Below are 15,809 nucleotides of genomic sequence, written 5' to 3' on the forward strand. Positions count from 1 at the left end.
AACGGCCCTTCCCTCCAGCCTAGCTGTCACCTTCCTGTCTCCAGGCCTAACCCTGTTCCTCTCTCCCCAGGCCCAGCCTCTGGACTCTCTGCCATCAGTTCGGGTACAGCCGAATCTAAGGCATTAATTTAGATGGGATCTAAAACATCTCATCTAAGGCATTGCTCAAGCATTTCTGCTCTTATACTTATTCATTCACTTACTAATTTCCTTTATAACAAACATGTATTTACTAACTTGTTTAATATCTCAGGAGAGAATTGAGATAGCACTGAAATGTAGTGTCTTTATGGAAATTTGCAGATGCTAATTGTTATTGCCAGTGGTATTTAATAGTTAAAATTTTTTTTTCCACATACATTAAAGCATTTACTTTTCATAATCCCAGCAGGAGGGCTTCATTGTATTCATTCTTCAGATAAGGCAGTTGGGTGCTCAGAGAGTTGAAGTGACTTGCCCGAGATCACACAGCCAGGAAATGGCAGATCCAGGAAACTGAATCCAGTCTCTTTTTTTCTTAAAGTCCAGAGCCTTTTTTTTTTTTTTTTAAACTCTGTGGCACCTTCAGATGTCACTACTCTGCTGGCAGTGGTAGTTATCTTTTCAAGGCTAAACTTCCCCAAAACATCTGTGAGTTGTGCAGGAGCAGGAGCCGTCTTTTCCCCTCAATATCTTACACCCTTCCTTCACTCCACCCCCGTGGCAATTGGGGTAGCTAGATATATATTTTTTGCCACGATGGATGAATTAAAATGAGTGGCTAAGACTGAGATTACTGCCTGCCAGCCTCCATTCTAATCACTTTAAAAACAGTAATGCCTCTATTACCCACATTAACCTGTGAGTTGGAACTTTTATTATTTCCATTTTACAGATGAGAAAATTGAGGTCCATTAGGTAACTGGCCTAAAGAACTAGGCAATGGCCGAACCAGAATGAAAACCCAAGTGGGTTTGATTCCATGTTCCCAGCCACTACTCAACAATGGCCCTGAAAGGGGACTATTTGCTCAGCTCTGTGACCTTCTTTAGGGTCTGCGTGGCCGTGTTCTTACAACCTAAATTCTTATTTGAAAGAACTTTGGGTTGTTGCTTCACTGGAAGTTTCTGGAATGACTTCTTAACCTCAAATGTAGAGGATAACCGAGCCACCTGGGTGTGAAAGAAATGCACTGTTCAGGCAACACACGCAGTGACGTGGGGCACCCGTCCGTGCCAGCACCAGCGAGGCTGGCGGGACACGAGCTCAGCCCCAGGAGGGCCAGGTGCAGACGCCCCAGGACTGTGCGGTGACTGTGCTGCTCATTGTTCTCTCTCCGTGTTCTCTCCCGTCTCGCCCTCCGTCCCTCCCTCGCTCCTGTGAATAAGGAACTGTCATTTCTCGCCGAAGCAGCCATATTTAACCAGTGGATAAACGTAAGTACCCTCATTGGGATTTAGGATTGGGGATGTACATAATTTTACAAAGTTGGAGTGAATATAATAGAAAACTGAAAATGCAGCTCTTAAGGAGGGAAGGCGATTGTCCTGAGCAGCGGTTCTCAACCCCGACTGCACCTTAGAAGCGCTGGAGCACATTTTTAAAATACTCCTACCTGGCTCCGCCCCTGAACACTCTGATTTGATTGGCCAGAGGTTCGCTCTGGGCATCAGTGTGTTATAAAAGCTTCCCAGGTGACTCTAACATGCAACCCGGGCTGAGAACTTCTGGCCTAGGGCAAGCTGAGGTGGTCAGTTTTTCAACCAATTCAAATATATATGTATAGCGTCATTCATCACAGAGGTCTTTGGGGGTTTTTTTAAGTTAACATAATTCATCATTGTAATTCACCAAGGTAGACTTGGGATTTATAGCTGCAATCCGGATACTTTGTATGTGCTTAGCTCTCAGCCCAACAGGCCCAGAAACACTTATCCCTCACCCCTGAAAAGTATCATGACAAAAATCCAATCCACATCCTACCCGGTTGTCTCGATCTCTGTCCTCTTTGATTGAATGGACTAAGGCAGCCGGCCCAGCCAGCCACAGCAACAAATGGTTTATCCCATTTAAATAGATGTGTGTCAAAATAGCACCCACTCCAGGATGGCTCCCTGTTGCCACATGGGGCCTCTCTGAACCCCCATCCCCCACATACAAGAGACTGAGCGCCCCCTCTCGAGCACACTGATTTTCGTAAAGACGGACCGCGCTTGGTCTCACCTGTGTGCAGAAGCCTGCCCAGTGGTGTGCAGGACCCGGCTCATCCCAGCTCCCAAGAGCTGACTGTTCACACTTTTTCCCAACTCCACTCTCAGTGCTGTCACGTTGCTACCTTGAAATCGGACCTGGTGAGAATATTCACACCAGACAAATCGGTAAATACTACAAACCAGGGCTGTGTTTTTCCCTAAAGATCCGATTGTTAAACATAAACATGCCACAGCTTCTACCCAGAACTGGCTCTCTAGGCAAGAATGAAATGTAGGTAAAGTTTGAGTTCAGGCCTCTCGTCCCTCCCGTGCTGAAACTGTTCCTGAAATCTCCCCTCCTTACTCCAAAGTCGTCCAAGAATTTTCAAGAGTCTTTGCAAATACACACAGATACACACACGTGCGCACACACGCACACAGGATCCTATCAGGACTATTTCTCTGGCTCTTTGTTTAAGGTATGAGGAACTTGTAATGACTCAAAATGTGACCTGATCAGGAAAATTCTCATTTTGATAAAACTCACACATTTGAATAAAAGGAGTGAGTTTCAAAGAGAATAAGAGACATCAGCCAGTGAGTAGGGTGGATTTGGGAAAGGAAGCCCTGAGACCTTCCCAATATCCCTGAAATTAAATCGCGTGAGAAATCATCCTCTCTGCCAAGCATTTAAGTCAGCCCCACTTGTCCCCTAACAGAGTCAGATCACTTTATGTTCGTTCCTTCTGTGATTCAGAATGCGTCTCTGCAACCCACGCTGTCAGTCGCCTCGAACCTCACGGTCCTCGTGCCTTCCCAACAAGCTACTGAGGACATGGACCACGACGAGAAAATCTTTTGGTTGTCACAGAGCAATATTCCAGCCCTGATAAAGTAGGTATTGTTTATTTTCTTCTTCATGATCTCTGAATGGCATCCACGTGAACATATCTTAGAAGTTCAATGTAGAGAAGCCACATAGTCCTTCAAATTCATAGACCTGAGCATATTCTGGCATTCCCCTCACCTCCCTCCCAGGGGAGCAATAGTTAGCAATTACAGACAGCCAAGCACTGTTTTACTGCCTTATGTATAACTCAGTTAATCCTCCCAACAGCTCTATGAGAAAGCTATTATAATTATTCCCATTTTACAGATGTGGAAACAGAGGCACAAAGTGGTTAACTAACTCATTCAAGCAAGGGGAACTTGAATTTTGAATATAGCAGTCTGGCTCCAGACCCTATTCTCTTAACTACTCAATCATGCTGCCTCATATGTTGATATTTACTTATAGCCCTTTTGGATTGTTATTTTAGATACCATACACTACTAGGCACCTACAGAGTGGCAGATCTGCAGACCCTGTCATCTTCTGACATGCTGGCGACATCTTTGCAAGGCAACTTCCTTCACCTGGCAAAGGTGGATGGGGTAAGAGAGCTCTGTATTTGTCTGTTTGGTTGAAACATGGCACCCTATAGTGTACTTTTTAAAATTTTGTCTATGGGAATTTCCAAACGTGCAAAAATAGTATAAAACCCCCATGCAGGCATTACCCAGCTGCCATCACTATCAACATATATGGATACACACAGAGACACACGTGCTCACATTACTTTACAGCAGTGGTCTCTCTGCCCATGGATTGGCCACCGGCTCCTCTTGGCAGACCACAGAATGATCCAGAAGGGTGAAGGATGTGCAATTCCACAACTTTGCTTTTGGTAGTTAATTAAGAGCTGGTTATTTGTAACCTACTAATTGAGTCTTTACAGGTAACTAAAATTTTACATTAAGTTAGGGTCAATCAACAAATATTCACTGGGCACCCACTATGCGCCAGGCACAGATCTAGGTGCTGGAGATGGGGCAGTGCCCTGGGAACAGCCGAGCCCTTTGAGAAACTCATCACCTGGCATTCTCTACAGTGTTCCAAGGACTCAGATTCAGAATTCCAAGAGGAAATCTGTCCGCCCTGCTGCTCGTGGCAGCGTTTCAAAGCTCTTTGTCTGAATTGTACAAGAGGCGAATGAAGATTCTACTGGAAAGTGAGAACTGCTACATCACTAGACCGTGGGCCATAGTCAAAAATGCTTAAGAATTACTGACCTAAAACATTTCTACCTGCCTGTTCATCATTGTGAACACTAGGAAAAGATCTGTGCCCACTCTTACCTGAATGTGTGCGACTCATCAGATCATTTCCCTTAGAAAGCAGAAAACAGCTATATATGGTTCCATGGGTTTTTTTTTTAATATATCTTATGATAATTCTGGTGATATTGGGGTTATTTTCCATCATTTTTTAATATACAAATTATATATATTTAAAGTGTATGACATGACTTGATACACATATACATTATAAAATAATTCCTACAGTCATGCTAATCCTTTGGTGCTTTAAATCGCTGAGTCCCTCAGCAAGCATTAATTCAACACCCACAGGGGCAGGCATAGCCTATAGATTCAAAGATAAATCGATCAAGACCCCTGACCTGGAGGAGCTAACCATTAAGGACACATTTTTAATGAGTTCATTCCTGTGTCTGATATAAATATCTCCATTTAACCAAAAGAGGTGTGCAAGGTGGCCAGGAGTGTTTTCTTCATGGTCTCCTTAGAACCCATCCTAAGGACCGCATTTTAACTTGAACTGGGAAAACCTTGTCTCCAAATAAGGTCACAATCTGAGGTACTGGGGGTTGGGACTTCAGCATAGGAATGGTGACAGCAGGGGGACACAATTCAACAATTCAACCCATAACACGGTCGACAGGGTTTTCAGACTGCAGGGTCACTTCAGTGAGCCTCAAATGGCACCTTTTAATGAAATAGAATAGAGTGTAACAGATGATCAGTATCTACCATGTGGTAGGGGAAAGTACTATCTCATTTCACCTGTGGGCACGTGTGTGTGTGTGTGTGTGTGTGTGTGTGTAAAACATGTCAGGGCAACAATTTAAAGGTATTTCTTGCCTTGGGTCATGACCCAAAAGCATGAAGGTCACGCTGTTCAAAAAGTGGCGAACCCAGAGATAATTTGAAACCCTGGGGGTACTCTCTCGAGACTCACATTCCCACTGTGTTTCACATTTACAGAATATCACAATTGAAGGTGCGTCCATCGTGGACGGTGACAACGCAGCCACAAATGGAGTGATACATGTCATCAACAAGGTACGCAATTCCACCCTCCTCCACATGTGGCATCTCCTCTCCCTTCATTATTTATCCTCCTATATAGTGTCTTTTTTGGACAATAAAAAAATACTCAGCCTTGATATAAAAGTAACCTGTAATGTGCTTCATTACTTTTATTTTAAAACCATTTAGAGGCTCTTTTCATTCATTGGCTCAGCCTGTATTCTGCAACAGGCCCTATAGCAAGTGTGGCCGCACATATTAATATTATCTTTCTTGTTTATGGAGCTGTCCCCAAAGGCACTGAGAAGTCCCCACGTCCAGACGGGTATACACAAGAGCTGGAGGAGAGGCACGTGGTTACCCTGTAGTTTTCAGTTACCGTATTAGGATCTTCATTTAAAATGAAAATTAGAATTTGGGGTACATTGGGAACTTTTGTGAGGTAGAAGATTGGGAAAAACAATTAACTAATTGTGTTTTAACTACAATTGTTTTCAGTTGGCACTTATATACTCGCTTTCTGATTTTGAGTTGCAGAAAAGGTCAACTATTTCTGTTCAGAAAACAGAGGCTATTTATAAAACTCTTGGGTACAGTACTTTGCAAAGATCTTGGAATCTTCCTGTATTGCCAAGGGACATTATAGAAACACAACATTTTTGAGCAAGTGATTCATCACTTGCTGGGAACTATGACTTCATGTAATGGAAAGTAACATTACTTATCGAGGGCATTTTTCTTCTCCAATGCTGGCTTTCTGAAATATGAAAAACCTTTAAAAACATGAAATTACATCCCCTTATTTAAACTTTTTGGCAGACACAACCTCATTAGTAGAATGGCACCTCAACCCGTCTCTAACACTGAGCGTTATTGTCACAGAGGCCAGCTCAGGTGCCACCGCCTCTGCAGGCCTTCCCTGACCCACACAGCCCATACCACTGAGCATGACATAGTGTCAAGGGGGTGAGTTCTAGAATCATATAGAATCTAGGTTCAGGCACCTTGCTAGCTGTGTGACCTTGAGCATGTTACAGAACATCTCTGAGCCTCACTTTTCTTCCCCCATGAGGATTAAATAACACTGTCTCTCTCGATACCTGCTGCCTAGTGGACCCTCAGTAAATGTTGGTTTTATTCCCTTCTTCTTCCTCTGAAACCCATGAGATTTCTGTATATAGCACTCACCTGTCATAACTACGTCCTCCTGTACTGATAGTTGTCCCTTGTGGAATAGGTCCTGAACCCCTCCATGATGACATGTCTTAGAGGCAGGGGCTGCGTCTCCCTGTGTCCCTCATCAGCACAGCGCCTCACCCTGTGTGCAATAATAATTGGAAGTTTCAAGGGTTCACTAAGTGCCAGGCACTGTGTCATGCACCACATTATCGCATTTGATTTTTACAACCACCCTAAGAAAGTAGGTTCTGTATTGTTCTCATTTACACATAAGACGACTGAGGCTCCTTATGGTTAAGTAACTGGATTGAGGAAGCAGTTATGTGAACATAAAAGATTCATGGATGGGTATTAATCTATCTGAGTTCTCTGCTTAGCCTCTGGGCTGCGCTGGCTCTCTTAGGAGCTCCTTCTATATCTGTCCATTGGCATGAAGGTCATCTTTGTCAGGGCCACCACATACATCTTACAGGTGTGTCCTGTATAAAGAGCCCTGGCCAGAGGGTGGAGTGGAGCTAAATCCCAGCCCACTTCACTCCCCATGCTGTGCATCCCTGTTTGGGGTTACAAACTCCTGGAGAAATGGGTGCCTTTTTCTCAATTTGACATAGACATAGAACTATCAAGTTCTACCAGACCATCTCATAGTACTGGAACCTGCTAATCATCTCAAGCCCTTCCTCCCTCTTTAGTACCAACTCAGAAATGTATCTGTCTTCCTCTAATACAGGGGTTGGCATACTGCTTCTGGAAGGAGCCAGACAGCAAATATGAGGCATTGCAGGTCACCTAGTCTCCATGGCTGCTATTCAACTCTGCCATCGTAGGGCGAAAACAGCATTAGACAATATGTAAACAAATTTGCATGGCTGTGTTCCAATAAAATTTTATTTTTAAGTATAAGCAGCAGGCTGGATTGGGCCATCCACTGTTATATGCTGTGAATTCTTTGAGGGTAGGACCTAGGCTTCAATCCCATTTGTATACCCACTGCCTGGCCTATAGCAGGCACTCAATAAATGTTGGTTGAAGACTGATTGAATTAGAAAAATATTCCAGTGTTGCGTTCTTCAATCTGAGAAGGCTCTAGGTAGAATGAGAAGATGGAAATAGTTATCTTGGCCAGAAGGTTAATCATGCAAGACTTGCAAACTCCAATGTTCAAGTAGATCAGTTGGACAACAAAATGAATGAAGAGAGCTGGGGGTGGGGAAGGCGTTAGGAAGTGGCAGGGACTGTGGTGAAAGGGGCTGCTGCTACTCTCTGCAGCTGTGTATTGTCTTCAGAAATGCAGGCAGATTGGGGGTAATGATTATCATTATTATTTTAGAGACAGGGTCTTACTCTGTCACCTAAGCTGGAGTGCAATAATACAGTGGTGCAATCATAGCTCACTGCAGCCTCGAGCTCCTGGGCTCAAGAAATCCTCTGCCTCAGCCTCCTGTGTAGCTGAAACTACAGACCCATGCTACCTCGCCTGGCTAAGTTTGGATTTTTTTTTTTTTTTTTGTAGGGTTCAGTGTCTCACTATGTTGCCCAGGCTAGGCTCAGACTCCTGGGCTCAAACAATCCTTCTGCCTCAGCCTCCCAAAGTGCTGGAATTACAGGCATGAGCCATCACACCTGGCCTAGACTGATGTTTTTAAAAAGAAGTCATAAGTCTAAATTTTTATGTCAAAATGTCCTATTTTTATTACATTGTATAAGCCAAACAAAACATTTTTACAAGCCAGATTCAAGCTGCTGGGTTGCAGTAGAGTTAAGACTTCAGAGAAAAGAAATGAAGACCCTGAAGAATAAAAGCAAAGAACAACAACCTATAAAGAATGGATTTTATCTGCAATCGGCTGCATTTCAGTTAGATTTTCAGGGTCTTCCCTGACAGGTAGATTAATGAAAGTCGAGCTGGATTTCTCAGGGGAAGTTGTCAAGTCTTTTGTACAAGATGAAATCTTCTCTAATCCAGGAGGTTTCAGTATGAGACATAAAACTGAATTAATAACATCTGCAAGTCTCCAGGCTTGTCACTCTGTATCCCAGACTATTTTTGAGTAATCTTCAAAATGTTGTCAAGGTCAATTCCTTTCACTGCCTGAAGAGGTTAATGGGACTTTCATATGTCCCAGCTAGCAGTTCGTCCTACCAAGATGTGCTGACATAATTTTGGGATTTCCTTTGCCAGGTGCTGCTCCCCCAAAGAGGTCTAACTGGCTCCTTACCAAACCTGCTCACCCGGCTGGAGCAGATGCCGGACTACTCCATCTTCCGGGGCTACATCATTGCAAGTACCTCATTCCCTGCATGACTGCCTTGCTCAGATTGATAAGAATGGGAATCCCTCACGCACTCTTCTCTCTCTCTCCATTGCAGCAATATAACCTCGCAAATGCCATCGAGGCAGCCGATGCTTACACAGTGTTTGCTCCAAACAATGATGCCATCGAGAATTACATCAGAGAGAAGAAGGTCGCAACTCTAGTAGGTATCAGGAACAATAACCAGGGAAGTTATTTTCTGAAAATTCAAACACCGTTTTCAATCCAGCGATTGTGTGCCATTTCACCCTTTCATCAAAACCCCCTCGCCCATATTCACGTACTCACCATAGGCTCATGCAGAGACTCTCCCGTACACAAACCTCCCCGCTGCCAGAGCTGCCGGATGTTCTGTGAGTACCCCTGGAGTCACACACTTGAGCCAATATACACAGCATGCAGGCATCTCACTAACATGCAAGGATCCTCCTCCCCTTCCCTGGCCGTTCCCTGGTCCCAGCAGCTGAGATGTCAGCTTCAATCATGCCACTATCTGGGTTTTTTGTTTGTTTGTTTTTTTGTTTTGGTAGTGCTTTTACACTATCTGGCTTAAAACCCTTCTATCAATCCTGCTTCTTACAGGGCTAAGCCCAAACAATCTCCCCAGGTACCTAAGACCTCCATAAACTGGAGGTTTAAACAATTTATCTAATATTCAGTGGTGGCTCCAGAATTTTCATATATGAGGGGCCCAGCCCCACTGGAAAGGACACTTTTGAAGCTGGATTTGCACGGCAAGCACACCATTTTCACTTACCCCTTTACATAGGGTGGCTGAGATGAAGATGCTAATGAGACGGGGCTGGTACTGAAAGCCCCTTAAAGACAGCCTGGGGCCCAGTGCTGTCTCCCACCAGTGCTCTGGAGAAACCATGTGGTCTAACCAGAGTGTTGGTCTCACAGATCCTAACCATGCAAAGATGTTTGTGGTATCTTTGCTCCTATCTACACACACACACACACACACCCCACCCCACCCCACCCCCTCAGGGCACCACGCCTGCAACCTTGTGCGCATGAGCTCAAGTGTGCAATTCCAGGGTATGCATGAAACTGCCGGCAGCTCTGGCATGGAGGAGGTTTGTGTACGGGAGAGTCTCTATGTGAATCTATATTAAATATGGGGCCATGAACAAGGAGGCTTTGATGGAAGAGTGAAATGGCCCATGACTGATGGATAGAAAATGTTGAGTGAATTTTCAGAAAATAAGGATTTTTTCCCCTTATTTAATAAGGAAGTAAGGAAGGCTGCCCTTCCTCCTCCAGACCTCCTAAATCCCTCCCATCAGTTCCTCATGTTCAGTCCCACCCCCTCAGGGAAGCCAGCTCTGCCACCCGAGCCACAGGGACTCTCTGCTGCCTTGGAAACCACACCACACGTGCCCCCTTCGGCACTTGCCCTGTATCCCTGCTGTGACGACCCATCTCAAGGGTGAGTCTGAGCTCTCTGACTAGGTTGCAAACTCTGAAGGCAGGACAGCGTCTTGAACTTCTGTAACAGGCGTGTTGAACAAACGGGACTCCTGGGATGGAATCGAATTCACCTTGACCTCGTCCCTTGTTCCTTTAAACCTCTTCAGTGGGGAGCATTAGTTGCTTGCCCCACGATGAAACTTCAGGCAGTCCCATAGCCTTTCTGCTTCCCCTAAAAGTCCTATAGTCACTTTAGTCACAACTGCTCTTTAAGTCACATATGCAGTTGGGGGGGGGGGGAGGAAAGAAGGAGGGAAGGAGGGAAGGATCGATCCAGCCTTGGCACCCCTTGCAATAATCAATATTTTGGGCCGGGCGCGGTGGCTCACGCCTGTAATCCTAGCACTCTGGGAGGCTGAGGTGGGCGGATCATTTGAGCTCAGGAGTTCGAGACCAGCCTGAGCAAGAGCGAGACCCCACCTCTACTAAAAAATAGAAAGAAATCATATGGACAGCTAAAAATATATATAGAAAAAATTAGCCGGGCATGGTGGTGCATGCCTGTAGTCCCAGCTACTCGGGAGGCTGAGGCAGGAGGATCGCTTGAGCTCAGGAGTTTGAGGTTGCTGTGAGCTAGGCTGACGCCACGGCACTCACTCTAGCCTGGGCAACAAAGTGAGACTCTGTCTCAAAAAAAAAAAAAAAAAAAATATTTTAAACTAGATTTAAAATGAATTCTTTCTCCTTCCCTGCTCCTCAGTGGGGCTTTGTGCAGGCAGGAAGCTGGAGAAGAGGGCTTGGTCCTTAAATCAGCCAGGGTCCATCAGGAAGGAGACAGAAACCGAACCAGTTACTTGAACAAAGAGAATTTAATAATATGAATTATTTATATAGGTATATAACCTATATAAGGGTATAAAGTTGCATAAATATAACTGAAAGGTAAATAAAAGAGAGAGAGAGATCAAAGTGGCAGCAACTGCAGGAGGCATCTGTGACCCCTAAGGCTGGGAGAACAAAGGGTAGAGGTTAGAATTGCTAAAATGTACAAACCTAGAGACCTCCAGGAGGGGGCGCTGGTGTCTGAGCTTGCCGGAGGGTCCCTGTGGGTCCGAGACCCAGACCTCCAGGAGCGGGCATTGCCCGCTGTTGTCTCGGGGGTGGGGAGGGCAGGACAAAGCTGGCTCTGCGCGGTGGGAAACTGCCTTCCAGGTTCAGCTGCCACTGCCAGGGCAGAGGAGTGAGGCTGGGGAGCTGCGACAGGAAGGAACAATCCCTCCTTCCCCCTGCAGCCTGACAGCCTTCCTCTAGAGCTTCCCAGTGGCAGCACCTAACAGGGATCCCCTTGCAAAGGTGAAACGTGGGCGACAGCCTCCGCCCAGCATCACGGAGCAGAGTGTAGGAGGTGGGTTTGGGGCTAACAGACAATCGCTTAGGAATCTCTACTCCCCTTCCCCATCGGATGCGTCTGTCCCCCCTGATCTCATTAGATTCAGTGTTGTTCACCAGGTTTGAAGCTGAGGGGTAGAAGCATCAGGAAGGACCCTAAGACCGCAGAGCCTCCCCTGCCCCTGGGGAGCCTGCCTGCCCACGCAGGCTGCCTTCGGCTCTCTCGGACACGCCGCACGTCTGAGCCATGGCAGACACCCACGCTCCTGTCCCCAGCCCTCTCCGAGTGCAGGTCTGTCCGAGTGCAGCGACAGCCCTCCTCACTCCACCCTGGAGCAGCTCACCAGCAGCCCCTGCCTGGGCCAGACCCTGTCCAACAGGCCACCCCATCTGCAGGGGACACAGCTCAAGGTCCTTGAAACGTGCAGCTCCTTTTGTGGCCCCAGTGGGTGTGGGTTCTCTCTCTTCTCAGCAGTTCTGCCCAAAGAGATCATCTTTAAAACCCACCCCTAGCTCTCACACCCTGTCTGGGGGTTAGAGTTCTGCAGTGAGTTCCTGGCTGTCCTACCTGGAACATTCGCAAGTTCTCTGAGGTGACCTGTTTCACGGCACACTTTGGTATTTAGTATCGATTGTGTCTTGATGCCTCGGTCAAAACTTCCACCCAGGTGAGCCCCTGCTCCTCTCTGTAGCCCGCACCACCACTGGGCTGGGGAGAGGCCAGTCCCTGACCCACTTTCAACTCTGTGTGTGGTGCAGGAGGAGGACGTGCTGCGGTACCACGTGGTCCTGAGGGAGAAACTCCTGAAGAACGACCTGCACAACGGCATGCACCGGGAGACCATGCTGGGTTTCTCCTACCGCCTCGGCTTCTTTCTCCGCAGTGACCAGGTGCGACCCTTTTATGTAAGACCCAGGAACCAGTGTCTTAGCGCCTGCCATCCTTGGTCACTTCCATACTGGAATAATCTCACCAGCACTTCCTAAGCCTTATCAAGCCTTAGTGTTTCACCTAAACCAGGCTGGCAAGCTCCCACTCGCCTGCCCTGTCACCAGCCTTCAGATATTCTGTGTAGCCTTAGAATTGTGGTGTTTGAATCCCAGCCGCCATAGGTACCCTTCAGCACTGGTACAACAAGCCCAACAGGCAGTCCCCACGTGGTCCTCAGGATGGAAGGGAAGCTGAGAGCTCAACCTAACTCCCAGGAAGTGGAGTCGGCCCCAGGGCATAAGGAGCCCAATGATATATATAGGGTGGAGAGGCCAAATGAATTAAAATTATTATCATTGCATAATCATAGAGATTGTAGTCCTGGGACCAACTGCCCACCACGCTGGTATTCCATTACTGATCTCACACAATACCTCAATATTTTTAAATGTTTATAATTCATAAAACAAGAATTAGTGGGACTAAATATTTAATATATTTCAAATATAAAATTCTATTCACATATTTCAAATATCAAGTAAAAAGATCAATCTATACAAATTCAACAAGAAACTCATGATATAATCCCAATCTAAATTGTCACAAGAAAAATTAATAAAAGCAAATTATTATTTGAGACACTAAGAGCTATACTGAAATGAAAGTTTAATCATAGAACTTGTTAAGCAATAATAATATTTGATCCTTTTTGGAAAGTGTAATCTTTTTTTTTTTTTTTTTATTTAATTTTACAGAATCAAAGAGTCTAACAGTATATCTTGTTAGATACAGTATATCCTCATAATGTATACATTATTTCTTGTACAATGATATGAAATAATATGGGAAATATTCATGATAAATTATTAAGTGAACAGTGCAAGTTAAAAACAACAGTTTCATATTTTTTTCCCCACCCCCCCTTTCCCGAGTCAGCACCTTCAAGTGTTACCACTCCCCAAACGTGGAAAGTGTAATCTTAAAAATAATTTCTCCAATGGTGTCATCATTGAATCACAAGTAATTTTTTATGTGAAGGTTTTTTTTTAATCTGCTTCAGAGAAAAAAAGTCTTCCTGGCTCTTAATTACTTGAGAATAATCTAACTTGAAATATTTTTCTCTGACTCCTACAAATAATTCTACCTATTGTGTAATAACTTTGAGGAGACCCTTTTAAACATATTTTTTTTTATTCTTTCAGGAATGGCAATTATGTTATTGATAGAGAGTTCTTATTTTTGTTTTCATCTGTCATCTTTTATTTCATCATGTAAAGATAAATATTCCAATGCAGTTAGTTGAATCAATTTCAATGCTATAATGTTCATTTTCTAATTGTTCAGAAATTCTTTGATCTAAAGCAAGAGTTACTCATACAGTAGAGACTTTGCTTTTATTGATACTAATTTACTTCTCTTACAACAATGGTAGCATAGAAAAATGCTTTCTAAATGAGTAGATGTGTTCAGGTCAAAATTTAGTGCCACCCATAATTCTCTGGATACCTCACTATAGAAATGATTCAGACTTCTTTAATGCCAAATCAACAGTATTACAACATCAAATGTTCTTCTATTTGGGTATTTAAACATAGCTCAGTATCTTGGAATTCTAGAAAATTGTTGTATAATCACCATTTGAGACTAGGTAAGATTTCCTGCTAATTTTCCAAATGTAGACAGACCTTGAAACACCGCTGCGGAGCTCGGCCACCACTTACCTCAACCTCCAAATGGAAATTCATTTGACTGCAAGTAAATCTTAAGGGACTTTAACATTCAGTGGAAGTTCAAATTTAAGAACTTAGTAAGGTCATTTTAATATCGGTGCAGTGGAGACTGCTAGGATGTTAATACATGAATTATTTTATGAATTTTAAGCCCTCATTAGATACCGACTTGAAATCTGCTTAGTTCAAGAGTTTTCCAACCTCAGCCCTACTACACCTACACACAAACACACACACACATACATATACACACAATACCCCAATTTTTAAAAGAACCATTTGTTTCCAGGTTTTTTCATTATGTTAATTAATGGCTTCATTTATTTTTCATTAGTCGATCATTAAAGTATACTTCCCTTAGAAAACCAAAAAAAAAAACAAATTACAGCTCAAAATTGAATTTGGCTTGTCAGTATTTAGATACTGATTTTGTTCTCATGTCTTGGATGCTTATGGACACACTAGACAAAGACAGGTCTTATTTGATTCTTGTATAACTGTTATTCAGCCTTTCTGAGTGTTGCTTGCAAGTTCGCAATGAGGTGGAGACGTGCTGAAAGGCTGAGTTGCATCCTCCATGTCTTGGTTATGGACGGCATTAGCACCTCTAGGACCACAGGTCTACAGCACAATGCAGCACGTCCAGGGAGTCATTTTGCCACTGGGCACTAACCTGGTGATCATATTTGTTTATTTTTCAAACAAACATAAGCTGATTCAGTTGGGAGATGGAGAGATACCTTAGAGATTACCTAAAAAAACTTCTTCCTTTTACAAAAGAAAAAATTGAGGTTCAGAGAGGGAAAGCAACTAGGTCAAGATCACACAGCTAGATGGTGCCAGATGCAGGACTGTTATTCAGACTCCCTTCTTAGGCCAGAGCTCTTTCCAATACAAAAAGCACTACCTTCCAGGTGAATATTAGAATATCCTCTAGGCTGTCGTCCTGTTGATAACCTCCAGTCCTCATCTTCCCCATCTCCCTTAAAATCACTATCATAAAAAGTCACATTTAACTCTCTTGTTCACAGCTCTATGTAAATGAGGCTCCAGTAAACTACACCAACATAGCCACTGACAAGGGAGTGATCCATGGCTTGGGAAAAGTTCTGGAAATTCAGAAGAATAGATGTGATAATAATGACACTACTATCATACGAGTAAGTTATATCCAGGGCCAATGATGCAACTAAAGGATGTTGGCTTATTTTTTTATAATTCTTTAAGCATAAGAATTTTCTATTAAGATATCTCAATTCAGTCCAAAAACCACTGAGTGAGCATTTCTGATGTGCCAAGGAGCACACCAGACTGTGGGTCTGCAAAGAAAAGTAAGACGTGACCCCTGCCCTCAATGGGCTCATGATCTAGTGCGATAGGTTGTACCTTGAGTGCCTGGGAAAGGCTGCCTTGGGGTCTGTGCTGAGCAGGATTCTGAAGCCAGGGTTTTCCTCAAAGGGAAAGGGTACCACGTCAGCACAGGCACAGGGAGGGGACCTATGGCACGCATGAACCAAACCCGGTCTACTAG

The 15,809-nt window shown here is 44.3% G+C and overlaps 1 protein-coding gene across 1 annotated transcript in view; it reads left to right on the top strand.

Moving 5' to 3' along the window:
* The window catches only part of STAB2 (stabilin 2), a 146,691-nt gene that overhangs the window by 68,711 nt on the left and 62,171 nt on the right, over nt 1–15,809 (top strand). The window contains exons 28-35 of the mRNA XM_069490760.1: nt 1,368–1,415; nt 2,929–3,065; nt 3,491–3,605; nt 5,277–5,354; nt 8,683–8,781; nt 8,871–8,978; nt 12,377–12,508; nt 15,310–15,438. Of these exons, the coding sequence (XP_069346861.1) occupies nt 1,368–1,415; nt 2,929–3,065; nt 3,491–3,605; nt 5,277–5,354; nt 8,683–8,781; nt 8,871–8,978; nt 12,377–12,508; nt 15,310–15,438 (846 nt within the window). The remainder of the gene's footprint in view (nt 1–1,367; nt 1,416–2,928; nt 3,066–3,490; nt 3,606–5,276; nt 5,355–8,682; nt 8,782–8,870; nt 8,979–12,376; nt 12,509–15,309; nt 15,439–15,809) is intronic.

The sequence above is a fragment of the Eulemur rufifrons genome, chromosome 16 (genome assembly GCF_041146395.1).
Source record: "Eulemur rufifrons isolate Redbay chromosome 16, OSU_ERuf_1, whole genome shotgun sequence".
NCBI lineage: Eukaryota > Metazoa > Chordata > Mammalia > Primates > Lemuridae > Eulemur > Eulemur rufifrons.